This window comes from Kwoniella botswanensis, chromosome 1, assembly GCF_036426115.1.
Source record: "Kwoniella botswanensis chromosome 1, complete sequence".
Taxonomy (NCBI): Eukaryota; Fungi; Basidiomycota; class Tremellomycetes; order Tremellales; family Cryptococcaceae; genus Kwoniella; species Kwoniella botswanensis.
Window position 1 is genome coordinate 2,652,981 of NC_088599.1, and position 25,518 is coordinate 2,678,498.

The 25,518-nt window shown below is 46.1% G+C and overlaps 10 protein-coding genes across 10 annotated transcripts; 6 read left to right on the forward strand and 4 right to left on the reverse strand.

Moving 5' to 3' along the window:
* Positions 1 to 97: 97 nt before the first annotated feature.
* Positions 98 to 2,773, forward strand: L199_001029 (uncharacterized protein; the record flags this gene model as incomplete). The annotated part of the gene is made up of 10 exons (XM_064886786.1): positions 98 to 724; positions 776 to 1,026; positions 1,080 to 1,089; positions 1,134 to 1,349; positions 1,408 to 1,558; positions 1,616 to 1,790; positions 1,844 to 1,943; positions 1,992 to 2,128; positions 2,185 to 2,208; positions 2,257 to 2,773. The coding sequence occupies 10 exons, from the start codon at positions 98 to 100 to the stop codon at positions 2,771 to 2,773; spliced, it is 2,208 nt and encodes a 735-aa protein (XP_064742858.1).
* A 156-nt stretch (positions 2,774 to 2,929) lies between these two features.
* On the reverse strand, positions 2,930 to 3,626 carry L199_001030 (uncharacterized protein; the record flags this gene model as incomplete). The annotated part of the gene is made up of 5 exons (XM_064886787.1): positions 2,930 to 3,001; positions 3,081 to 3,141; positions 3,201 to 3,325; positions 3,394 to 3,464; positions 3,551 to 3,626. The coding sequence occupies 5 exons, from the start codon at positions 3,624 to 3,626 to the stop codon at positions 2,930 to 2,932; spliced, it is 405 nt and encodes a 134-aa protein (XP_064742859.1).
* A 291-nt stretch (positions 3,627 to 3,917) lies between these two features.
* L199_001031 (uncharacterized protein) lies at positions 3,918 to 5,193 on the forward strand (the record flags this gene model as incomplete). Its single annotated transcript, XM_064886788.1, has 2 exons — positions 3,918 to 4,549; positions 4,617 to 5,193. 2 exons carry the CDS (start codon positions 3,918 to 3,920, stop codon positions 5,191 to 5,193), a joined length of 1,209 nt encoding a protein of 402 aa, XP_064742860.1.
* Positions 5,194 to 5,400: 207 nt separating this feature from the next.
* L199_001032 (uncharacterized protein) lies at positions 5,401 to 5,723 on the reverse strand (the record flags this gene model as incomplete). The annotated part of the gene is made up of 3 exons (XM_064886789.1): positions 5,401 to 5,516; positions 5,573 to 5,639; positions 5,703 to 5,723. 3 exons carry the CDS (start codon positions 5,721 to 5,723, stop codon positions 5,401 to 5,403), a joined length of 204 nt encoding a protein of 67 aa, XP_064742861.1.
* Positions 5,724 to 7,293: 1,570 nt separating this feature from the next.
* Positions 7,294 to 10,006, forward strand: L199_001033 (uncharacterized protein; the record flags this gene model as incomplete). Its single annotated transcript, XM_064886790.1, has 18 exons — positions 7,294 to 7,623; positions 7,682 to 7,712; positions 7,774 to 7,818; positions 7,881 to 7,963; positions 8,026 to 8,032; positions 8,092 to 8,111; positions 8,162 to 8,322; positions 8,395 to 8,485; positions 8,550 to 8,566; positions 8,616 to 8,638; positions 8,686 to 8,774; positions 8,826 to 9,020; positions 9,073 to 9,115; positions 9,167 to 9,222; positions 9,278 to 9,435; positions 9,496 to 9,712; positions 9,777 to 9,900; positions 9,960 to 10,006. 18 exons carry the CDS (start codon positions 7,294 to 7,296, stop codon positions 10,004 to 10,006), a joined length of 1,737 nt encoding a protein of 578 aa, XP_064742862.1.
* Positions 10,007 to 10,618: 612 nt separating this feature from the next.
* On the forward strand, positions 10,619 to 11,793 carry L199_001034 (uncharacterized protein; the record flags this gene model as incomplete). Its single annotated transcript, XM_064886791.1, has 5 exons — positions 10,619 to 10,844; positions 10,908 to 11,005; positions 11,062 to 11,139; positions 11,204 to 11,555; positions 11,612 to 11,793. The coding sequence occupies 5 exons, from the start codon at positions 10,619 to 10,621 to the stop codon at positions 11,791 to 11,793; spliced, it is 936 nt and encodes a 311-aa protein (XP_064742863.1).
* Positions 11,794 to 11,932: 139 nt separating this feature from the next.
* Positions 11,933 to 13,591, reverse strand: L199_001035 (uncharacterized protein; the record flags this gene model as incomplete). The annotated part of the gene is made up of 7 exons (XM_064886792.1): positions 11,933 to 12,549; positions 12,606 to 12,696; positions 12,752 to 12,810; positions 12,861 to 12,955; positions 12,998 to 13,176; positions 13,308 to 13,415; positions 13,469 to 13,591. The coding sequence occupies 7 exons, from the start codon at positions 13,589 to 13,591 to the stop codon at positions 11,933 to 11,935; spliced, it is 1,272 nt and encodes a 423-aa protein (XP_064742864.1).
* Positions 13,592 to 13,903: 312 nt separating this feature from the next.
* L199_001036 (uncharacterized protein) lies at positions 13,904 to 17,632 on the forward strand (the record flags this gene model as incomplete). The annotated part of the gene is made up of 16 exons (XM_064886793.1): positions 13,904 to 14,009; positions 14,071 to 14,185; positions 14,245 to 14,299; positions 14,355 to 14,632; positions 14,750 to 14,822; positions 14,885 to 15,149; positions 15,320 to 15,474; positions 15,529 to 15,594; positions 15,657 to 15,829; positions 15,919 to 16,048; positions 16,138 to 16,147; positions 16,207 to 17,046; positions 17,162 to 17,182; positions 17,225 to 17,288; positions 17,346 to 17,401; positions 17,457 to 17,632. 16 exons carry the CDS (start codon positions 13,904 to 13,906, stop codon positions 17,630 to 17,632), a joined length of 2,583 nt encoding a protein of 860 aa, XP_064742865.1.
* A 155-nt stretch (positions 17,633 to 17,787) lies between these two features.
* On the reverse strand, positions 17,788 to 19,715 carry L199_001037 (uncharacterized protein; the record flags this gene model as incomplete). Its single annotated transcript, XM_064886794.1, has 4 exons — positions 17,788 to 18,225; positions 18,285 to 18,587; positions 18,637 to 19,282; positions 19,342 to 19,715. The coding sequence occupies 4 exons, from the start codon at positions 19,713 to 19,715 to the stop codon at positions 17,788 to 17,790; spliced, it is 1,761 nt and encodes a 586-aa protein (XP_064742866.1).
* A 953-nt stretch (positions 19,716 to 20,668) lies between these two features.
* On the forward strand, positions 20,669 to 25,124 carry L199_001038 (uncharacterized protein; the record flags this gene model as incomplete). The annotated part of the gene is made up of 5 exons (XM_064886795.1): positions 20,669 to 21,032; positions 21,075 to 23,462; positions 23,611 to 24,409; positions 24,466 to 25,045; positions 25,107 to 25,124. 5 exons carry the CDS (start codon positions 20,669 to 20,671, stop codon positions 25,122 to 25,124), a joined length of 4,149 nt encoding a protein of 1,382 aa, XP_064742867.1.
* Positions 25,125 to 25,518: the final 394 nt, after the last annotated feature.

Consider the following 25,518-nt stretch of genomic DNA (forward strand, 5'->3'; position numbering starts at 1 on the left):
CCCATTGTTATCTCTCTATCCATGTTGGTATCATCTGTCTTCATAGTCTCATCATCATTGTCACTTGCCCCAGATAAACCACTGTGCCTTGTCCAAAATGACTTCACCATCTGGTGAGAAGAAGCATGCAGAGCCAGATCCTCGTGATCGTCCATCACTCCTTCAACCACCAGCGACTATCGTCTCACCCCCTTCTCCAACTGACGCCAAGGATTTTCACCCTCCAACTTTCTCCTTTTCTCCTCAACCCGCTGCTGCTACGAATAGCGATACTGAAGATGTAATAGAGTACGACTCACCTGAAGAAGAAGATGAAGAAGAAGGACCAAACACTACCCTACCTACTCCAGCAGCTAAACCTAAAAATAGACCTAGACCTTCTTATCAGTCTCTTAGTCCTAAACCCGCTGCTCAACCCCAGATATCAACTCAGATGTCCGAATCGCCCATGAAAGAATCGACCTTACAGTTACCTGAATCACCTGATCCTTCCGCTTCGTCCTCTCGTCCTCCTTCACCCTCGTCCCCCAGATATCGACCGAAAGGTCTGCACCACAGACGGACAAGTTCGACCCACCGTGTCAGAGAGACTACCGATGGGACTCAGACAAGTACAGAGGACGGAACGAGGATGATCAACCAGTATAAGATAGGTAGAAGTCTGGGGAAAGGTGCCTATGCGAAGGTCGAGCTGGGTGTTGACGTAGGAACAGGACAGGAATATGTAAGTCACAGGAGAAAACTCGAACTGCTGTTGCTGAGTTTGCGGACTTAGGCTATCAAAGAGTTCTCAAAATCTCGATTACATTATCAAGCTCTTCAGGAGAAACATCGTCAGACGTCTCGTGGAAGGATCAGGCGTGCTCAAGGTCCATCTGGCCTGCCTAGGGAGACTGCGATTAGAAGAGCAGGTGAAGAGCAGATGCCTGAACAGGAGGGAAATCAGCCTTGGGGCGGAACGAAGACGATAGAAGAGGACCCATTGGGTTTGATCAGGAGGGAAATTGCAGTGATGAAGAAGCTGGAGTAAGTCTACCTGCATTCACATATTGGAGATACTTGCTGATGACCGATTTCAGTCATCCCAATGTAGGTTTAACCTATGACCAATATGAGCTAACCCCCCTGACCAGATTATCCACCTATACGAAGCTATATCAGTACCTACCGCCGATGCGCTGTTCCTTGTCTTGGAGTACTTACCCGGTGGTACCCTCATGCAAGTGAATGTCGGCGAGGACGACTCAAATGCCAAGGCTCCATTCGAGCTTTCCCAAACAAGAGAATACTTCAGGCAACTATGCTTGGGGTTGGAATATCTACATGCAAATGGAGTGATTCATCGTGATGTGAGTATGATATCTCATCGTGGGTGAAAGGTGATCACTGATCCTCGAGAAATTGTAGGTCAAACCGGATAACGTGCTTCTATCTGCCAATAAAGAGCTGGTCAAGCTGTGTGATTTCGGTGTTTCGGAAATGTTTACGGCAGCGGATGATGATAGAATCAAAAAATCGGGAGGAAGTCCAGCATTCCTAAGTCCGGAAAGTTTCACAGGTACGGCAATTGAGATGATCGTGACTTCATGGCCACCTCTGCTGATACTTTGAACAGCTCACCAGCAGGATCTACACGGAAAGGCAGTGGACATATGGGCACTAGGTGAGTTGAGGTTGAAATTTTACATAGCTGATGTGATAGGTGTAACGCTATACTGTATGTTAACGGGTAAGCTCCCGTTTAATGTTCCTACACCCATGGAGCTGTTCACTGCGGTACGAGAGAAGGAGTAAGTTAATTGTAGTCTCTTATTTTATGCCACTGTTAACAAAGACACTCCAGTCCGAATATACCGGAAGATTGGGAAAGCCCTTTGAAGGATCTGGTGAGGCGCATGCTAGATAAAGATCCTAAGAAGCGAATCGCTATGGCAGACATCAGAGTGAGTAACCCTTATGCAGCGAAACGCCTTATCTTACCATACTCTTAGGAACATTCTTGGGTGACGGAGCACGGTCAAGAACCGATGATCGAAACCGATACCAACCTGTTCGATATCGGAAAACGTGTGGAGGAACCTACTCAAGAGGAACTCAAGAACGCTATTGGATCGTTACGTGGTATATTGTGAGTGGTTTTTCTTGTATAGAAACACGATACTAACACTCCCTTCTGATGCACAGTACCGTTATACGAGCTGTACAAAAGTGAGTCTTGCTTTCGAGGAAAGAACACCGCTGACATGTGTGTTTCAGAATGCGTCGTTTGCAACTACATCGACGATCTCAATCCGGTCAAGGCCCACCATCACCTGGCTCAACTAACGTATCCCTCGCATCCGGATCGATGGACTCGTATGTGTCTGCAGAACTGGGAACAAGCGCGACTTCCGTCTCGGACGAGAATGAAGAAGCTAGATATAGGGACATAGCTGGTGAGACTGTGATGAGTCCGAGGTCAATGAGCAGGGCGTCGTTGGCTAGCACCGAAAGACAGACTTCGAACAAATTGGAGAAGCTCACTCGCCTTGATACCAACACTGATAAGAAGACCAAAAGCGGAGATGAAAGAGAAGAGGCGGATGAAAAGGATAAAGCAGGCAGAAAAGAGAAACACAAAGGGAAAGGTGAAAGTGAAGAGCATGGCGATAATGATAGGGAGGAGGATGGAGCGGATGGAGAAGATGAGGACGAACAAGTGGTGATGGTCGAGTCACCTATCTCATCAGACGATGAAGTTCGTAAGACACCCGTTCGAGGTGAACACCAATAATTGTTTCTTTGCCTGGTCGAAAAGGTATATATGATTTATATATTTATATATGGTTGTATAATATATTGAGAAAAGGTATCTTGTGTTTCGTTTCATGATGAATGAAATTGCGCTGAGCGTATTTGATGCATTATATACAATGTTCATTCTGCCTCATCATGCCTGAACAGCTTGCTGAGGACCATTGGGACCTTGTAATGCCTGGAACTGTTGTTGAAGACCCATTATCTGTTGGTAGTGAATCGTCAGATGTATTGCACAAAATGGAGAATGTTATTGAAATCAAGATGATGAATGCTCGACTCACCTCGTCCTTCTTCTTTGCAGCTTTTTCTTCACTCTCTTTCAATTGAGCTTCTACTCGTTTTCTGCGTATAAACCATTAGCATGATCGATCACCAGGGTTGATCCAGTTGATGAGATTTACATTTCTGATTTTATGAAATCCAGTCGTTTCTCTACATTCACTTTCGCCTCATTCTGATCTTGAGGTACTAACGATGGCCCGACGAGCTTGTACACGGTGTTGTGTGATTTCAGCTGATTGAATTCCTAATAACATGGTAAATGTGCATAAATTAGTTCTGCTTATCATGTTGTTCGAGACGATGATGCCTTACTTTCAGCACCAATTCATTCTCTGACAGTTGTGAGTCCAGCCTTTGTCTAGCTTCTATCACACCGGCCAGCTCTAAGAGGGATCGAGTGATAGTCAGTTCTAGATTCTAGACATTTGTTTCGTTTCTGCACTGTGAAGAACGTGAGAAGAGACTTTACCTGCTTCTATCTTCTGGAATGCGATGGATGAAGATTGCAACTGAGCCTGTAAGGATGCTATCTTCTTGTCAGCCATGTTGATGAGATCCTCAGCCTGATTGTAGTAGTGACAGTTGAAGTAGTCAATGTATGTTCTTTTGACTGAACAAAGCATTCATTCCCATCAACTTCTCCTCTGGAACGGTCAAAGCTCATTTCTTCATTCTCCGCCATCTGTCGATGTCATCACTTTTATCGTTGTGAAACACAGTCAACTCCATTTGCCACCCAAATGAATCACTACTCGCTTTCCAACCATAACTTATCTGGGTCCATTGCATGCTCGTAGCACTTTTGCTCTCTTACAAACAATGTAGGGATCCCCGGTATGGCCAGACAAGATTTGAATGGACCGCCAAAGCGCGCTGCTCCCATCAGCGCATCCGCCTTTGCTTTCTCATTCAGCACCCCGAAGAACAAGAAACCTAAAGTCAATCATACCAATACCATCACCCCTCTTTCTTCGATCCCAAACCCGACACAAACACCTTCCAATGTCAAGAAAGAATGGTCGACTCCCAGGCCACCTACCTTCACTGCTCGACAGGTCTCTCATACATCCATCAAAGCATTGAACGTCGAGCAAGACGAACATCAATTGTTGAATGGTATACCTAAACCATTCGAAACACCTCTTCGAGGAGCATCAACCTACAAGCCATTAACAGCTTTCACAACCCCTCTGACCCACCAACCCAAGTTGGGTGACCCCGGACCTTCTTCTTCTTCAAAAGTACTTCGTCCCCTACACGAGCGAATTGGTGATGTGACACCTGTCAAGGGGAAAGAAAAGGAATCCGAATTTGAATCGAAACCGAGGTTCGCATTGCATGAAACTCTTCTATCAGGTAAAACCGCTGGAGATATCCTTATCAAAAAGAAATTGACTTTGAAAGATGAAGATGAAGGATTGGGTGTATCTCCGAGAGGAAAGAGGATAGCTAAGTGGAGTGGGAATGGGTATGTCATCGATCCAGTCTATTCAAAACAAAGTATGGGTTGACTAATGGTTGATTTCTTCTGTTAGACCACCACCGCCATCTGTAAATCTGGCCAATCTCCTATCATCTTCCAACGCTTCTCTTCATCTATTCTACACTTCGATGCAACATCTTCTGTATCCCTCACAACGCGGAAATACCTCTCTCGTTCGCTCTCGTCAAACCACTAGTGATAATACCAATCTTACCCCTTTACAGCACATTGAGAACTCGGCTTCAATCCGACTGAAAATCGTTGATCCAGTGCAAGGACCTACTCATCATTCCACTATGTTCTGGTGTGAACCTATAAAATGGCATAATGGTTCCATCCCCACTCGACATATACCAGTAATTTTCCAGCCACTTCCTCACGAATGTCCTAAATTAGGTGTGGATCCTAGATTGTTGGCGATGAAGATGAAGGATGAAGCGGGAAAGCAATGGCAGGCAGGTGTATGGGCTTGGGCTGAGGTGGATTTGCCATTGGGAGTGGAGAAGTTTAGGAAAGGTGGAGACGATCAGGAAGGAAATGATAAGGAGGGAGAAGAGGATGAAACTATGAAGCCACTTTCAGCACTAATCGTTTCGAGATATTTGATCGTAGAACAACCTGTTGTATAGTAAGTAGAGTAAACAAGTAACTGATACATATATCATGTTGTTCACTTATAACCTATATTTGTACAATTATAATGTAACCTTATAACAACCATTTCAAATCATTCGATTATACCAATACCTACTCCCATCTTTCGTCGCTTCAAGCTTGCTACTTTCAAGTAGGGTCATTAGTAGCCGTAACCATACTGCCGGCACCGTCAGCAGGTTTCATGGTCTGTAGGTACTCACATATTGACTATACGCGTAAGGATTCGTAGCGATCATTCCATATGGGTAACCCATTCCCATACCCATACCGTACATTCCAGCACCGAGACCGTATCCTACAAGAATTTTAGTCAGAATGATGATATATCGGTACAAGGGTTTTTCCACTCACCCATACCGCCGTAACCACCCATCATATATGGAACACCGAGTCCACCGGCATAGTATGGACTCATCATCTACGTGAAGTAGAGGTTATCAGTACGATAGATCAGGTCTGTTTCGCATCGAGATCGACTCACTGTACCGTAAGCTGGAAACATGTTCATGGAGTATGGTGACCAGTAGCCTCCGTACATCTACTTGTCGATTGAGGTTTATTACTTGATGCCTTTGTGGGTTATTCAGATAGTTGTGTATACGTACGTTGTAGAAGCCTAGCTGAAATTTATGTGATATTGACTACAGAGATTGAAAGATTTGTTTGAGCGTTTGCCACCTAATAAAGAAGATGGGACTGGATGACGTCGAGCGTTGTCGTGATGACTGTGAGGTATCATGAGAGCAGGACGGAGATGTTCCATTGACATGATGACGCTATGGGATAAATACCATGAAGGTCCGTGACTATCCCTCGAGCCCGGGTAGATCAGGGAGGTATGGACCGGAGAGACAAAGGAGAATATAGCATCCGATCCAATGAAAGGACAACTCACTTGTCAGAAGAAGTCTTCCAGCTGTGTCAGAAGAACAAAGGAGGTAGAGTGATAGTTTGTAGTTGAGCTATATCTTGTGATTATGACTGTTACCTAGATCGATTATAAGAGAAACAGAATGATAAAGAATGAGTGAATGACTCGACGTGTCTGATTCGTGTGTGGCAATTTGTTGTCAACGGATCAACCCTCTCCTATGGTTTTTGTCGTTGCGAAAGAAACACGCTCTTTCGGATCAATACTCCGAGTCGGGATGTTGTTTCAGCAGCTAAGATGTATCCATACGTCACATTCCTATTTCATATCTGGCACTCCCCTCTTTCACCATGCGCGAGTAGGATTTGTGTCGCCTGAAAGTTACCCATTTGCTGATCTGAATGATCGATCTGCGATAGACACAGACGATGCGGTAAATGGGTTGAATCCCCACGGGACATCCGTTCCTGATTGCGGCAGCCCATCCCATTACAGAACGTTACCGTGCGATCTCTAATCGGGATTGCTGCATGATTAGGATCTGTCGTAGTCTCAGGGTGGATGATGAATGAATGGTTTTCCCCACGTCATGCACCTCGCTTTCAGTTTTCCCACTGACATGAGTGAGTGAGCAGCTCCGATAAAGTCGATCAACCCGGTTTATTAGGGTACACATCATCACACTCCCCCTTCGATTCCTTGCATCTTACTCGTAGTGTACAATATCATATCCTCGAAAAATCTCAAGCGTAAAGGTGAGTCTGTGAACCATCTTTTGGCAAGCAGTAGAAAGCATATACGTCGACATATCGCGGTCAAAGCGGTATCTACCCTGGATATCCCCCACCTTTATTTAGCATGTATTCAAGACTCAGCTGACGTTTTGGGTTTTTCTTCATTATCATTGATATCACTATCTCACTCCCCCTTTGGTCTCCTTTGTCGTCGTCAAGCAGCCATATTCACCAAAATCCACACAATCAAACAAACGAGAAACTTCAACTCCACTAGGTGAGATCTCATAAACTTCTTCCTTCTTTCTTCTCATTTCTCAAGTCGAACACGCAGTTATTTGCACTCTGATATATCTCGTCTACATCTCTCTTGATCATCATATCCTCCCATTATCGTTCTGTCCACCTTGCCAACGCTCATAATGACATCTCCCTTCCAGAGCTTCACCAACCCACACACACCCAAAATGTCTGTCACTCCCGATAACCTCGCTTCCCGACTGGCCGGACTCAACACCTCCGAATCAGTAACCAACGGTCACTCGCCTTCCGCACCAGGATCGCCAAGCTCTGAGAACCCCCGTAGAGGGTCAGTCCTAGATAACGGTACCAACCTCGGCTCGGCTTTAGGTCGAAAATCATCTGTTGGTGGTGGAGCAAGACCTGGCTTTGGTATGACCAATGCTGAAACCGAACGAAGAGGCAGTGCCGGAAGTGCCGGTAGAATCAGTAGAAGGGGTAGTAACATCGTAATGACTCCCAGTGGTGCTCAAGCTGTTTATCACACCAGAACCAATGTAAGTTTTGCTTTTCTTGTAGATAAGATAAGATACTCCCAACTGATAAACTCTATAGGATGATGTCGAGCTCCCTCACGCTGAGAAGAGTGCGTAAGATGTCTGAGACGAGAGATGGTGAAAGAGTCGTAGCTGAAAGATCGTATATAGAAACTATCGCCGACCATCTGAGAAAGTATGAGAGTCTTCTGACACGTGAGTCTTTCACTGCGCTTTTGATACGTAGATGTCAACTCATCACTTCGTATTTCTCGTAGTCACCCCTCAACGAATGCGAATGATCGTGCACTCATTCGAAGAAACTCTCGACAATGGTCTCCAGAAGGATGGACAGGTGGTGGTAAGTGTCTGTCCTGTCAGAGCATCTTCTTTTACGCTGACTTTTTACCTTCCAATGCATAGCCTATGAGTACGTATTCTGAACGCTCATTTCTTGCCGAAAAGTTACTGATATCCTTGATAATTCAGTTCCTACTTTCGTCTTTGGTGTGAGTCGTTGATCCGAATGATGCAGGAACCACGCTGACATACGTTTCAGTGGCCTTCTGGTAAAGAAGTTGGTGAATACCTCGCGCTGGATTTGGGAGGTACCAATCTTCGAGTCTGTCTCGTGACCCTTCAAGGTCAAGGTAAATTCCAAGTCACCCAGACCAAATACAGGTTGACTGAGGAGCAAAAGCAAGAGGAGGGTCAAAAATTGTGAATTCTCATCCCCATGATCCATGTCCAAGGCATGAACGCTAACATCTCACGTATCATATCTGACATCAGGCTCGACTTCTGCGCTGAATGTTTAGACTCTTTCATTCGCGATACTTTGGGAAGAACTGAGGCCGATGGTATCCTTCCTCTGGGATTCACTGTGAGTACATCTTCGCCTTTTCGTCTTGCAGGCTTCACCGCTGACCTCAAGCTACGCATCCTAGTTCTCTTACCCATGCTCGTAAGTTCTCTTATCGATATTGTAAAAGACTACGCTCACCTTTCTACAGCCAAGATCGAATTGACCATGGTGGTAAGTAGGATCATGCCCTCCCTTGAACACCGCTGACGAAAGTGCAGTGCTCATTCGATGGACCAAGGGTTTCGGAGCACCTAACATCGAAGGAAGAGATGTCGCTGCTATGTTCATGGATAGTTTGAAACGATTTGTAGGTCGCATGTCTGACTTTCTACGTAGAGCTTGGCTAAAATCCCAACAGAACGTGGCTGCCGAGCTTACTGCCCTGATCAACGATACTACCGGCACTTTGATTGCCTCTAACTACGTTGATCCTCACACCAAGATTGCCGTGATCTTCGGTACCGGTTGTAATGCCGCCTACATGGAGAATGCTGGTTCTATTCCTAAGATTGACAGTATCGGACTCCCCAAAGAACAGGGTATGGCCATCAACGTGAGCTAGATTCTGGTTCTGGTTTGAGGTCAAATTGCTAATTGATCAACAGTGTGAATGGGGAGCCTTCGACTCGTTCGAACACCAACACCTTCGTAAGTCCAGCATCCTTCCACTCGAATCGGCGTTGATCATCATGCACGCAGCTCGAACCAAATATGATATCATCATTGATGAATCCTCCAACAAGCCTGGAGAACAAGTGAGTGCATCGACCAGCCTAATCGTACGACTACTGCTCATAGTCCATATCACAGTCTTTCGAAAAGATGATTGCTGGTTTATACCTTGGTGAAATTTTCCGATTAATCATCTGCGAGCTCATCGATGCGGGTGACCTGTTCTTGGGTCAAAACACATACAAGCTTGAGAAGGCTTACGCTTTCGATACCGCTTTCTTATCTCTCATGGAAAGGTATGTCCAATTCATTCGGCCTAACATATGATCGACCCACTCACCATACTCCCTTTTCAGTGACATTACCGATGAACTCCTTACTATCATCGGTGTTTTCACTCATTTCTTCGGTGTCGAGACGACATTGGAAGAGCGACAGTTCTTCAAGAAGCTTGCTGTGTTGATCGGTACTCGATCGGCGAGACTCTCGGCCTGTGGTATCGCTGCCATCGTCAGCAAGAAGGGCTACCTTGATGAGGGTTGTGCTGTCGGTGCTGATGGATCACTGTACAACGTGAGTGTGGCTTTGATATACAGATCCTTGAAAGAAGGAATCTGCTGACCAATCGTATGCGCAGAAATACCCCAACTTCGCTAATCGAGTACATGCTGCTCTGGTTGATATCTTTGGTGAAAAGGGTAAGAACATCGTCACTCACCATGCCGAAGATGGTTCAGGTGTAGGAAGTGCTATTATTGCAGGTGAGTACCCAAAGTCAAAGATACTTTCGGATCTATGCTAATGTGACATATGTTCTCAGCTATGACCAAAGAACGAAAAGACAGAGGATTCTTCGTGGAATACTAAACATATCTCCTATTATTGAATCAAGGAGGGGTCATAGAAGTGGATTTGCAATAAAGGAAGGTATGGCATGTAACAATAGTAGAAAAAAGCAACGCATTAGGATTTTGATCAAATCTGTCTTTATGCAAGTATTGACCTATATCGATATCTATCTCACTGAATATACGATCACAATCTTCGATATTCTTAATCACCGATTCTGGTTAATCATACCTACAGTTCTCATTGTGAAACCCACAAGAACTCCACATGTGCATGTGATCATTGGGGTACTGATGTATGACTGAATAATCTGAGATGAGCTGATTTTATCGGATACAAATGGCGTTGTCATGGTAACACGATATCATTATTTGGACACTTCTGCCGGTGGTCAGCCAAAGCGTATATGCCATCATTCCATTGCTTTATTATTTCGTTTTTAGATCTTCTTTGATATATCAATTCAATGTTCTGCACCTCTCTTCACACTCCTTTCCATAAAAGCGTTCAAACTTATCTCTTACTTAGCAGGTCGACTGCTTCGTGATATCGATACCCTCTCATCAATATCCACTATCGACTTTCGAGCAAAGAGGTCACAAATCACATCAGCGTAAACATTAAGTCAAAATGGGAGTAATCACTCCAATACCAAACAGTAAACTGCCCTTGACACCCCCCACAACTGGAATGAAAGCTTTGCTCCACTCGATTACTCCTTCTAGCCTTCTCAGTCCGACACCGAACGCCATCAAACCGAACGCTAAAGCTGAAGATACGGATAATTGGCGAAACTTACCGTTAATTTTGTACCATGGCTCTCGTCAGCTCAGTACTGGAGACGCTGCAACGGAAAGTGAGTACGATCAAAGCTGGCCACTGTCTTGATGATCATGTGTCAGTATTGACGGTACGTTAGCTTCTTCATCTCAATCGATCGGACAAGGTGGTCAAAAAAAGGAGGAAGCTTTGTTTTTTGAAAAGTCTGTTACACCGCCCCGTGAAGACACGTTAATGGTAAGTCTGGTGTATTTCTTTTTCGAGTTGAATGAATGCTTATCTGCCATGCACAGGAGACTGTTGACACTGAAACTGACGATGAAGTAGTATTTGTCGGGAATACTGTGTCAGTGGCTACAACGTCTAGAAATGTAAGTTTCCGGTACTCCAATGTCTAAGACCTTGATTATGGGCTGAATGATGGGGTCTGAGCAGGCCAGTCATGCTTTTACAACTTCAAAGTTAACACACCATCATGGTGAACTCGCATTTCAACATCATCAACAAGTCACTTTGTCAGGACGATCAAGTCGTAAGCGAAGCGAACCGGAAGAGGAAGAGGAAGAAGAGGTGTCATTCATTGGTCGTTCGTACAAAACCCCTCGATTAGAAGTCAGACAGCATTCGACGACAGGGTCACGAGAAGACACTCCTCTGCAGACGATGCCAGCAGATGGTGACTCCTGCTCGAAATGCGGGAGTACCTGCAATGACAATTCTAAGTATACTAGAGGAAAAGGAACAGGAAGGAAGGTGTTGACCAACAAGATCAGAGGTAACATTACCGGTCAGTAATACGTTCCAAACGAGATTATATGATTATATCGCTGATTACCTCGATAGCTCTTTTGATGAATCCAGATCAATCGTTGTACGATCAGCTCCGATCAGATCCTAGGGTACAAGATTGGAAGGATATAGCGCAATTGGTAGGGGCTAAAAGGGAAGATTATGATCGAGTTAGACATGCTGCCAGGTGGCTCCAACTGCACCTACCAGATACAGTCGCTAAAGGAAAGCTGTGAAACGGATCACTCCGTGGATCCCAAACTTTTTTCTCGATTTCTTGACAAATCTTTGATTGATCTCTCGCTCTCTCATTCTAGCTCGCTCTATCCTATGGAAAAGGAACTTTTCTATGTATCATATATGCATACAATAGCTCTACTTACCTGCAAGAGCGATCATCTCCTCTTCAGTCAATGTCCCCATCACCTCATCCAGACCATCACTGCCATATTCCGTCTCCTGACTACCTGCTCTTCCTGCTAATTTCTCCGCCACCAGCTCAGCCAATCTCGGTGTCACGACGGCGGATTTGCTAGATTCTTGAGCAGCGATTGCATTCCGTATACTTTCGGGATACAAGGAGGCGAAGGTGAGATAAGATGTATGTCCTTTCATTTCGGGAGTTGGTTTGGTAAGTACGACGTTCTTCAGTTGAGTATGGGGTTCAACCCAAGCCGAGTATTCTTTGATTCGTTCCTGCTGTTTTTCTTCATTATCGATATCTGCTGATGGTGTACCTTCGGCTTTATCCTCTTCTAATTTCCTCTTTTGACCAGGTTCGACGTGTTCAGAGCTAGAAACGCCATCTCTGTTCTCTTTCTGCCTTCTAGCTTTTTCCCTGGCGGTCTTCATCTGGACAGCTCTCCTCTCTACTTTTCGTTTTTCATGAGCTTTCAGAGAATCCACGATGGATGAGACAGAGGCGAGATGATCTGGATCAGACTCTTTGACAAGCTCGTGCGTACGTATGAGTACCTCTTGTGTGAAGATATCTACAGAAAAAGTATGTTAGTATTGTAATTGTTTGCCAAGGGTTTGATAAGCTTACCTGAAAAACCTTCTGATCGAAGAGTGGACACCGTCTTCAGAACCTGTTCAAGACAAGGACTAAAACAACAGATTTTCGTAATGATATCGGGCTAGACGGCGGGTCAGTGAAAGTCCAGCTTCGGATTCCCGAAAAAAAAAACTCACTCGCAACGTTTTCATTGCGTGGGGTATCGCTTCCCAAGGGGCAGGGAGATCCAAGAATACTGTCAAAGAGGTCAGCATCGCTTGCAAACAGACATGCAGAAGAACGTACCCGCTTCTACTCCTGACGCATCATTGAAACCGTCCTTGCAAACATTCCTGTGCTGCAGTCGCACATTCTCGAGTCCATGAGATTTGAATTCCTCTCTATGTCAAATCAGCGAGAGCTCGTATTAGAGTATGACTTACAGTGCTTTTTCATATCTCGGCTGATGGTATTCGAATGAGAAGACCTGTCCTGTAGATCCCACCGTCCTGGACAAGCTATGTGTCATGCTTCCACTGCCTGTACCCGCTTCTATCACTTTACCTCCTACACGTACTCCTAAACGCATGGTTATATACGAGATATCGGGTAGATATAGTATCTGTGTTCGATGGGGAAGCGATAGAGTCCATAGTTCAGGTGTAGGTCTGAGAAGATGAATGTAGCCCGCATGAGGAGGTGGAGAATGCAACTAACGGGGTAAGCCCAGCTCAATTATCGATGTGAACTCACCTTTGTACCAAATTTCTGCCCGATCAGATCTACATGAGCGTATCGACCAAATTTGTTATGTATCTCTTCTCCAGGAGTGATGATGATCGATGTGAGATTGTCCCTAGACTACCATACTTATCAGCTGGGTTCGACAAGGCCATGACATGGCTATGACTTACCATATAGACAATGACCAGATCACCAGCTTCGATGACCGCCCGTGAGTGGAACATGGATTTACTAGACAAGCTTGATCGAGAACTTTCCGATAGCTGTTGCTGGTCCACCTGTTGATCCTGCATCGTGTCGAGCAGATGATACTTTTTTGAATTGTGATGTGATAGTAAGTTGTCAAAAAAATAATAAATTTATCAACAAATCTGAAGAAGTGTTGTAGGTGAACTCGTTCGCATAGTGAATCTGAGGTTACGTAACAGAGATAACAATCGTGATTTCTCTAATTGACACTTTGATATTCTTGCATTTCTCTCTTTCGGATCTCCTTTTCCTTTGCTTCTTCCCTTCATCTTACCTTGCCTCAGTCAGCTCTTACCACTTGACCGTGTCAGAGTCAGTCTTACACGAGTCATAAAAAGATAGGGACAGGTATCACCATGTCCTCTGATCTTCGCATGCTCCTGCATGCCCTCGTCAACCCGACATCGAACGAGGGGTATGTGCGAGATCAGCAGACTCTGTCAGAGCTCTTCAAAGAGCCAGGTGAGCGATCGTCTATCAACATCTTTCAACGGGCAAACGCTGACTTTGAACATCTCTACAGAGTTCTTCGTTGCTCTCCAAGCACTTGCTGCTGATAAATCGCTTCAACAGCAAGAGCGACTTATGGCTTCTGTGATCACGGCAAGGGAGCTGAAAACCAAATGGCGAAGCAAAGCGTAAGTGTGATACCTTTGTATCTGTACTGACGGTAATCTAGACTGGTACCAGAGAACAGAAAACCCGAGGTCCGAGAAAGGCTCTTTAGCTTTATTGAGGAAGGCGATATATCTGTGAGTGCATGCAGTATACCAAATTCGTCGGTTCATCTCGCTCATGACGTATCAGATTGCTCGACCTCAACTTGGACTTCTCGTTGCGATTGCTCGAATCGAATATCCTAAGACATGGCAGAACCTCCCTCAGCTTCTTCTTGAACCTCTTATGATGTGCTTGGCGCATCTCGATAACCTTTCTTCCTCCTCTTCTTCAACCAGTACTATCCTTCTCAATACCTTATGGACCATCAACGCTCTAGTCAAGGAATGGAGGACCGTTAAGGTATCGCACGGTGCTTTGGTGATGCAGAAATTCGAAGACGTCTTTACGGATCCCGTGGGAAGAGTGTTAGCTATATGGGCGGAGCATGAGAGAAATGGGCAGGAAGATTTGACGCTCGCAGAGGCTGGTCGATACTCATTCAAGTGAGTTGACTCGTGATGGAACCCGAGCTGACTCATCAGAATTCTTGCTCGTCTCTGTCAATGGCAATGGTCTCGCTCTAAAGGTCTCCAAACTCAGGAAGCGCATCACAGAGTGAGTCGTGCGGTTCGCTCAGAGACATGCATGAGGAGACTTTTGCTGATGCAAAGCTCCAGATCAATCATCTCGTTCACCATTCCGTACATCACGCTCCGATCATTCAAGCTCATCGTCTTCGTCTTGTCACTCAACCGAACTCGGAAAAACTCATCAAATCGTTGACAAAACATCTGAGGGCCATTGGTAAATGGTGGAGAGTGATGATCGGCCTTGACCCCAAAGGGTTCTGCAAGATACCTGGTGTTACGACCGGTGTAGGTTGGTGGTGGGGAGAAGTTGGTGGGGTGGTGGCAGGTTCAGATGGAGCTGTAGCCAATGATGGTAAGTCGTATTCGTAAGGATCTAGCTAAATACAACAGATTCCGATTTCATCCCTTATCCAAAGCGATTCCTCTTACTCGGTCTCCTTCTGTTCAAGGATATCTTACCCATATTAGCTCACGATCACCCAGATAGTAAGTCCTGCTCTGAAGTGGCATCGCTGACAATAGTCTTCAATCCACATTTCATTTTATCCGCTTTTCACCTTCTTGTGGACAAGTTGTTACCCCTCACGTCCACAGATCTCGAGGCATTGGAAGATGAACCTGAAGAATGGCTGGTCGGCGAAAGCTTTGACGAAGAAGCTTGGGCGTTCGAGTTCAGGGTGAGAGAATTGTGTTCATCTTTCGTAGAGGTGCGTTTGCTGAATTTTCGGTAGCCTTGCGCCGAGCGAGTTCTGATCGCATTGAATAATGCCTGTCGAAACGTCCCCAGAGAACACAAGGTCATTGAGCCAGAGATGATCAAACTTCTTGCCACCACGGAAGGTAAGTCGAATGACGACAGACTTCCGCTGACAGAATAGCGGCACCCGCTAGCGATTTGCCTTCCATCTTGAGACGTGAAGCGGTCTATTGTGCCTTAGGAAGATTGAGCAGATCGGTAGCAACGTACGGAGGGGTCGATTTCAACGGTTTATTGACTGGAATTGCCAGCTGGATTGGAAACGGTCAACCTTTGTAAGTACACGTTCGATCGGAAAGAGCTGACTTGTCAGACATCGTATCGCCAAGCGACGAGTGGCTTGGCTCATAGGCGAATGGGTCAGTGCGGATGAAGATGCTGCCAAGCTGCCTATCGTTTGGCAAATGCTGTTGCACTTGTTGTCAGAACGTAGCGAAGCCACTGATAAAGCGGTCCAGCTAAGCGCGACAATAGCAATCAAGGAATGTGTGGATGTGAGTTAGAGCGTCTGTGGAATGAAGCTGATTATGGTAGTTATGGGAATTACCGATCGATTACTTCATACCTTACCTTCAACAAACAGTCGAAGAATTGTGAGTCCACCTAAATCGAGCCAAGCTAATAACATACAGGACCAAATTGCTTGGCGAAGCCGCTACTCTCGATGGAAAGCGATATGTCAACGACGCAATCGGTGTGGTGATTGAAAGAGTCGGAGATCAGATCCTGCCGTACTTACCGAAACTCGCTCAATCTGTCCCAGGGCTGTGGCATAGTGCCGGAGGTTTGGAAGGCGAATGGTTGTTCAAGGCGTCCCTCGTCGTACTCACCACCAAACTCGTGTCCGCCGCAAAAGCTACTTCTGGCGATTTAATGGAACTCGTTATCCCTCTCATTGAAGAGAGTCTTCAACCGCCAGCGAAGGACTTCTTCGAAGATGATGGTCTGATTTTATGGCAAACAGCTCTCTGGAACGCGGCTTCACCCTATCAGCCGACCAAAGAGACTGGATTGATCCGATTGATACCAGGTCTGCTCAGTATGCTGGGAGAGAATATGGATCTCCTCCCTAAATTATTACCTCTGCTTGACTCCTATCTCTTACTCGACGCAAGTGGCATCACCCAAGCATACGGAGAAGCAATAACCTCGACCTTCGCCAAGGCATTGACCACCAGTAAACCCAACGCGGAAGCAGTCAGTCGTATCCTCGTCACCGTCTCTCTCCTCATTCGGACTGCGCCCTTGGCTCAGCTTGCGCCGCTTCTCCTCCACTCTGGTATTTTCCAACACATCACAACTGCTCTTGAGGATGATAAAGCTTCCGGTTTGATCCTGGCCGCGTACCTGGAGATTTTATCTCGAATCGCAATCCTTGACCCTCGCATATTCCTTCAATTGGTTGCCGAATCTGCTAGGATGCAAAATCGAGATGGGCAAAAACTCTTAGATGAGGTTTTAGATGCTCTCTGGAGGAATTTCGATTATGTTGGTGAAACACGAATGAGGAAAGCCGTGGCTATGGGAGCTGGGGCCTTGCTCACAACAGTGAGTACTACACTTGTGCAATAGAAGCTGACAGTTCCAGGGTGATCATCACGTCTTAGATCGTTTTGATGGCGAATTTAGTAAGTCAAATTTTAATGAAGAATGACGCTGACTTGGTATAGTGAATATATTCCTTGATGTGTTGGGTGAAGTACAAGTGGCTCAAGACGATCCCAACAGTATAGAGTAAGTTAGCTTTGTCCGTGAGACTCGAAGTAGAATGGTGTTAACGCGATTTCGCAGAACCGGACTGCGACCTTGGCAAGATGAACACTCCTCACAATGGTCGGATATCCAATGTGAGTAAGCTCTATTGTATAGATATGTATCAGCAGGCTGAGCTATCATGCTTAGATACCCCCGAGGGCAAGCGTCGAGTCACACTCGAAGACAGCGATCCAGCATACTCAGTCCCTCTCAAGGGTTACATCGTTCAGATCCTGCATCAAGCTCATGCAGTGGGATTGGGACCTTTCTGGGACAAAGCGGATGAAGGGACTAAACGAAGTTTGGAAAAATTCCTCAGCTGATAGGAGTCATTACTTTAGACGGTTACATACATATATACAGTATTTGATACATCATGAGACCTTTATGACATGTAACGAGATATACATGCGACAAAAATCAACATTTCTAATTACAGGATACAACGAATTTAGAGATACAAAGTGTTCATTTTTGCTTACAACCAAGAGGCGAATCGCCAGAAAATGGGAATATGAGATACAGTTGTTTTTATCATAGCCCGGACATCGATTACTAGGTTACCTCCTACCACCTTCAAATTCCAATCAGGGATGTATTTCCTTCCGGGGATCCATCGCAAGATTTGAGCATCCCCCCAAGAAAGTGCCAACTCCACTCGATAAGCCGTGAGCTGAGGGAGTGGATTTGCCGGATGATTCATACTTGCGTATAAGGATATTTGACGAGTACGATCTGGGACGGATGGAACATCCGTATTATATGTTTGAGATCCCTCTCGTACTTTGTAAGGTACCAAGGGGAGCGGAGGATCTGCCCCGATCGACTTTGAGGCCTGGTCGTCTGGCTGCGGCGGAGTGGAAGTAGGTGAGTCAAGATCTGCTGGCGAGAATTGGGTTGACACCACCTCGTGTAACTAATATGCAACCTATCAGTTCTACTGAATCCGTCTGCCAACTTGAAAGGCATACTCACAATGGGGATATTCTCATCTGTTGGAAGTCCTTTGTCGTTGTTCATTTCTTGTACAGGTTCATTTTCTGCGCCGTTATCCGACGAGGTTGTCGAATCATGCAGTACTCGCTCTGCGATATCGGGAGTTGCCACAGGGAATGGATCGTCGACTGACCTGGTGATATCTTCCTGTGAAGGTATCGAGAGATCCGCTATATGAAGGTCAGATGTCATTGAGCTGAGTGTGTCTGCGTCTGAAACGTCTGAGGTTAACAACGGGTGGAAAGGCTCAGGATCTACGATCTCTTCTTCTTGTTCAATTGGCTACGTGAAGAAGGTCAGAAACTAGCGACACTTTAGATCAAGCACTCACAGAATCCTCTTCCACTTCATTCAGTATTTGTGTCTCTTCGAGTGATGAAGGGGGTAAAGGGATCTCGCTGTACGAGGTAGGGTGATTCGCCGGACGATCATCACTACCCTTCATCGAGATCAATTTATCATCCTGATTTTTGTGAGTTGGACGTCCAATGGGTTGACCTAGATTAAGCATATGGGCATGATGCTGTATATGCTGGAGACTCGCCACGGAAGCGGTACGTTCACCATCATGGTTTGCACTGGTGGGAGGCGATCGGGGATGATGATGGATTGCTGTACTGTGACTTAGAGCTTGAGCAGGAGGCGGGAGGAAAGCCAGACCTCGACCGGATGTACGTCTGACTACGGTGGGCTGATGTAGCCTAGGCAAGGATTTGGAGAACGATGTGTTACTATCACAATTTGATGATGAAGAGCTGAATCCACTTTGATATGATTTGGGTGAATCTGGAGCATCCAAAGTAGGTGTTCTGATGTTGGTGATATCGCTTGAAATTCGTACGTGACCTTGATAAATGACTGGCGATTTCGAGGGGGTTCCCTGAGCTCTTGGAGGTGTAGAGGATGCGATAGCAGATAGGATGGATGTTGCTCCAAGTGGTGGGGATGCGGATGAGGTAGTCGAGGATTCCGAATCCCTAAAAGGCGTGTTAGCCAATACAAATCGAAATCGTCGCGTCAGAATGGACGGACCCACCTCCTTTGAAGGCTCGATTGTATGCTTATCGGCCTTCCTTGCGCTGCTTGGCTCGTTGATGGTGACGATTCACTCTCATAGCGTCGTCGAGCAGGAGAATCCCGGTCGAAGAATGGTGAGTTCTTCACATTATCGTGCGATGGAGATCTTGGTATGATTGAGCTGACTCTGGGAGGAGTTGAGGGCAGACCTTCGACATTGAGGTTACTTGACGATGCGACTGTACCCACTGGGGGTGCACCGAAGAGCAAAGAAGGGGGACGAGAAGCTGAATGACGGTTTTCTCTGGGGGGTGAAGGTGAGAATGGGCGATCGGGATGGGGAGGGAGGTGAACGCTGTCCTTGCGTGTGGGTCTCGTGGCTGAGTTTGGCATGACTAAAATTACGAGAGGAATGGGTAAGTGTATGATGAGGTGATAATGGAGATCATCGGAGGATGGATCGCTGGTGAAGGGTGGGATGTTGACTAGAAATGGGATGATAAGATGAGGTTCTGATGTACGTTGTGTGTCGTACGTTGCACATGTATGCAGATATCCATGACTTGGGTTACTACCTATCGATGACACAGTGGGGCACCACAGGTCATATACAAAGCAGTGCATGCCTAAATCTTGCTCTTGCCTGATAGATGACGTCGGTGTCAGGTGGCACGTGCCTTTTTTTTTTCCTCCCTTTTCTTTTCTTTTGGTTTTATTTGTGTTGTATTTGGATTTGGATTTTGGATTACCCTTTTTTAACAGTACTAGTGTAGTATGCAATCAATGAGACACCCTGCTGCGCTTTCTTTATATTCTCTGGTCTAATCAATCAACTATCATCTATATCACCATCCCGTAAATCACATAGCATTCCAGCCTACAACCTCCAACCTACTCCTTCAGGCTGATACTCAACACTCGGTACCCCATGAGCACATAATCATACCACGGACAGACCAACATCACGACTTTTCAGCCCCTCTCTTTCCATACCGCATCTCATCTTTTCATCCTTCGCGTTTTTCCTCTGTTTCATTCCCAATACTCATCACCCTCGATCGCGTTATATCATAGTTCATTCATCAACATCATAGCATCAAGCTCTCATTGCTCATTCGTTGCGATACCACTCATTGTCGGCTGATTCAGCAAGGGATTATAGATAGGGTATTGGGCGTAGTCACAGGTGAGTATGTCTGTAGATCTCACACACTCACCAAATACCACAAACAATCTCATCCTTTGTCACCGCCACTGACTTGGGTTGGAACCAGCAGAAATCATTCAACTCATTCCACCCTTCCTTCTCAACGGACATGTCTATCTGATCATCACATCTCACCAATATGTCACGACCCAATCCCAATCAGAATGTATCCTTCAGGGATGACGTACACCCTTCCCGTCGCGGTCAAAGAGAAGATCAGCCTCCTCGACCTCCCGCCAAAAATTTACCTTCCAAGAATTCATTGACCACCACAGTCTCCGTCTCTTCTTCCGGCTACAACGCTGACGCCTTGGGATATGATAATGATGGATACGTCGATGCAGGCGCTCAGAATATGCAAGGGTTCTCCGCTTCCAATGGTGCAGATATGAGGAGGAAAAAGAGTCTGGTAAGACCAGAGAGGGAGAGGATTGATCCCGGTCATCGACTTTGGCATTATCGAGAACACGCAACAGAAGATCAGGTGGATGTGCAGCCAAGTTGTGAGTTGCATTTCGTATAAACAGCGTTGCTGACGTTTGTAGCCACCGGTAATCAACCGTACAATCGAGGTGCCAACCTTCGTCGAGGCAAGTCGCTTCTCGCTCGAGATACTGATGAAACCGATCATCAATCCGGACTGAATCTCTTCAAGCGAGGAGCCACCATCCGACGAAGAGCATCACAAGCCACTCCTCGACAACCTCCGACAGGAGCCCAATCTAATCGAGCTGGTGCTGGCTCCAATCGAGAATCAGAAGAGAAGCTTGGATGTTTGGGGAATTTCGCACCTGGTCCCAAGGATGCTTGGATGGTTTACTGCTATCTTCTCACCTGCCTCGTTCCTGGTTTCGTCCTTCGCAATGTCTTCGGCAAGCGTACCCCTGAAGCCCAGCGTGCATGGAGGGAGAAGATGGGTATCGTTGGTATCGTTGCCTCCCTGATGGCCATTGTCGGTTTCGTCACCTTCGGTTTCACTCAAACAGTGTGTGGCAATCAGGCATTACGAATCGCCGGTGGAAAAGCGGACAACGCATCTCTTATCATCAATGGGTACGATTACGACCTCGGCAACTGGAAACATCCAGCCGCCGGTACAACCTTTAACGGTTCGACAAGTCCGCTTTATATGGACCAGTACATGGCTGGAGGTAAAGATGTCAGTTTCATGTTTCAAAACGTCAATCGTCACTGTTTGGGAGTTATCACACCCGCCAGTGGTACTGGAATTCAGTACTCAGGAGATCAAATGGCTTGGTACTTCCCTTGTAACATACGTGATCAAAACGGCACATCTGCAGCGAATCTTACTGGATACACGGATGCCACCAACTGTCACACTTCGAACAAAGCGAAGACCGAATTCGAGGCTATGGTCCCTACTGCCGAGATATACTACACATGGGACAGAGTTCAAGATGAGTCCAGGAATCTTGCCGTTTATAGATCCGCCGTTATCGACATGAATCTCTTGCAATGGCTTGCCACCAGTCAGGTCAGCTACCCCTCGTTCTTCGACACCATCAAGGAGAGAAACGAGACTTTTGCCGGTAAAGATATCACCGCATTCGTACAGCGAAACGGGCTCGAGCAGTACGCTCAATGTCTGACCGACGTGATCCAGGTCGGTTTTGTAGATAGTATCTCAATTGGTTGTGTCGCCTCCGATATCGTATTATATGTCTCTCTAGTCTTCATTTTAGGTGCCGTGATGATCAAGTTTGGTATGGCGGTGGTATTTGGATGGTTCTTGAGTTGGAGATTAGGCAACTTTGAAGGAGAGAGTTATCAACAGAGGATGAAGCGAGCGGCAGAAATAGAAAATTGGACGGACGATATCTATAAAGCCGCACCTGGTTATCTTCGACCGAACGCAGCAAACCGAAGTGGTCCGGGTGGTAATTCCAGGAAAACAGTATTCCTTCCGACGACCTCGAGGTTCAGTAAAGCTGAGCCAATGCTTGTCTCTTCTTCTCGTCCATCCACCACCTACGGCGGCCTCGGCGAATCTAGACGACAGGCTGCTAGTGTATATGGTGGAAAACTTGCACCTGGAATGCAAACGACTCCACCAGGATCCCCCATGTTGCGTAATTCGCGAAGTTCAACTTCCCTGCCCTTCAGGGACGATTCTCATCAATCTCTTTCGGATCAATCTATGAACAACAATCCTACGAACTGCCCATTCCCTCTCGGCAATGTCGTACCTCAACCTGCTCCCGATTTCGAACCATTCAGATTCCCTCTGGTTCACTCAATTTGCCTAGTCACCGCATATTCAGAATCGATCGAAGGTCTACGAACTACTCTAGATTCCCTTGCTACCACAGATTATCCCAACTCTCACAAACTCATCCTTGTTATCTGTGATGGAATGGTCCGAGGCTCTGGCTCGAAACAATACACCCCTGACATTGTGCTTGGAATGATGAAAGAACTGGTGGTGCCAGCAGAAGAGGTGGAAGCTCATTCCTATGTCGCCATCGCAGATGGTCATAAACGACACAACATGGCCAAGGTTTATTCTGGTTTCTACGATTACGATTCAGAGACGGTCGAACCTTCCAAACAACAGAGAGTACCCATGGTCTTAGTCGCTAAAACCGGTAACCCGCTCGAAGCAAACGATGCTAAGCCCGGGAACAGAGGAAAGCGAGATTCTCAAATCGTATTGATGAGTTTCCTGCAGAAAGTCATGTTTGATGAACGGATGACTACCTTCGAATACGAATTCTTCAACTCTATCTGGCGATGTACCGGTATTCCCCCTGACAGATATGAGACTGTCCTGTGTGTAGATGCCGATACCAAAGTCTTCCCCGATTCCCTCACTCGAATGAACGCATGTATGGTGAACGATCACGAGATTATGGGGTTGTGTGGAGAGACCAAGATCGCGAATAAGTCAGAAACCTGGGTGACAATGATTCAAGGTGAGTTTATAACTGTCCGAGCATCGCTGACAATTAGTATTCGAATATTACATCTCCCACCACCTTACGAAAGCTTTCGAATCCGTCTTCGGTGGTGTCACCTGTCTTCCCGGTTGTTTCAGTATGTACCGGATCAAGGCTCCAAAAGGTGATCGAGGTTATTGGGTTCCTATCCTGGCCAATCCCGATATCTGTGAACATTATTCTGAGAACGTCGTCGATACCCTGCACAAGAAGAACTTGTTACTCTTAGGTGAAGATCGATACTTGTCGACACTCATGCTGAAGACATTCCCCAAGAGAAAAATGATCTTCTGTCCTCAAGCTGTCTGTAAAACTATCGTTCCTGACACTTTTAGAATCTTGCTGTCTCAACGTCGACGATGGATCAACTCGACTGTTCACAATCTTTTCGAGTTGATGTTGGTGCGAGATCTATGCGGTACTTTCTGCTTCTCAATGCAGTTTGTCGTTTTCATGGATCTTATCGGAACTTTGGTCTTACCAGCAGCCATCAGTTTCACCCTTTACATCATCGTCATCGCCATCATTCCCGAATCGGTAACTGGCATGCCTCGACCAACAGTCTCACTCATTCTCCTTGCCTTCATCTTGGGTCTACCTGGTGTGTTGATCGTCATCACCTCAAGAAAGGTTGCATATGTCGGATGGATGATGATGTACCTTATCTCACTGCCTATTTGGAATTTGGTTCTTCCTGGTTACGCCTACTGGCATATGGACGATTTCTCGTGGGGTGAGACCAGAAAGGTTGTGGGAGAAACGAAAGAGGTCTCTCACGGAGATAAGGAGGGCACATTCGATTCTAGTCACATTGTCATGAAACGATGGGTCGAGTTTGAAAGGGAAAGACGATGGAGAAATGGAACGGAATCGAGGGATTCTCAATATTATGATGTGGTGCAAAGAGCAAGCTCTCCTAAAGGGTGAGTTGCAGTATATCCTCGAGTCGAGCTGACTTTGATAGCCCTCAATCCAACAGGTACTCGGTCGTCTCAACCAGTGAAACCTCCTACAGCGGATTTGGCGGAACTGCGGAGGGCAATCCTCTGTTCAGGCAGTCTCAGAGTTTCCAATCCATGAGTCAAATGATTCCTAATGCCGAAGGCAGCACCGCTAGCATGTCGCAGTTGGCCTTACCACCTGCAAGAGGTGCTTCTTTAGGACGAGATCATTCGTCTGGATCTGCGGAATCGAGTGGTTCCAACACTCTCGAAAGAGCCAACAGCGATGATCCCAGCTACGGTCATGGATACCAGGCGTATCCGAACGAGTCGTACCAGGATGATGCCGAACAACCCATCTTACCATCGAACTATCTACCTCATGCTTCTTCCCCGGACACCGCTAGTTTCTCGAACGTCGTCTACGCTGAACCCGAACGTACTCGCCGACCCTCACAACGTGGAGTCTCCCTTGTTGACACTGGTCCAGTCCGTCAAGTGGCTCCTCATGATCCTGTTCGACGAGTATCTAGGCATCAGAGAAGAAGTTCATCAAGGAATCAGCTCGTTAGCCCCATCTCTTCAACGGGCGGTCACGGAAATCTCCCACCAGGAGCTGTAAGTTGACTTTGTCTCTTTCAATGAGTACTGTGAGACCTCGCTGACCTGCTGTTCCCAGGCACCTCCTTCGTACTAAGTGAACAAATCACTTCACTTGAACAAACACCTTTTTCTTTCGGACAATATGGACATTTGCTACGTAACGAGATACTTTCAAAGCTATATGATACCCTCTGGTCATGACACGTAATTTATGATATATCCCTTTCGTCTCTTTCCTTTTTCTACTTGTCTATATCTTTACTTTATGCATACACGATTGAGATGTCCCCAGATGCACTGAAGCTCGAACAGGTGGAGTCTGTTACGTAACTTTCTCACATCTTGACGTGGCTTTTTGGGTGAGACCGATTCTGTAGCTGCACGTGGATGAGTGGCGAAAGTGATAACACCTCATCTAATCATAACATCGACATGCATACGTTCATATGTTCATACTTTTATAACATCTTGTTCAACGACGTCAAAAA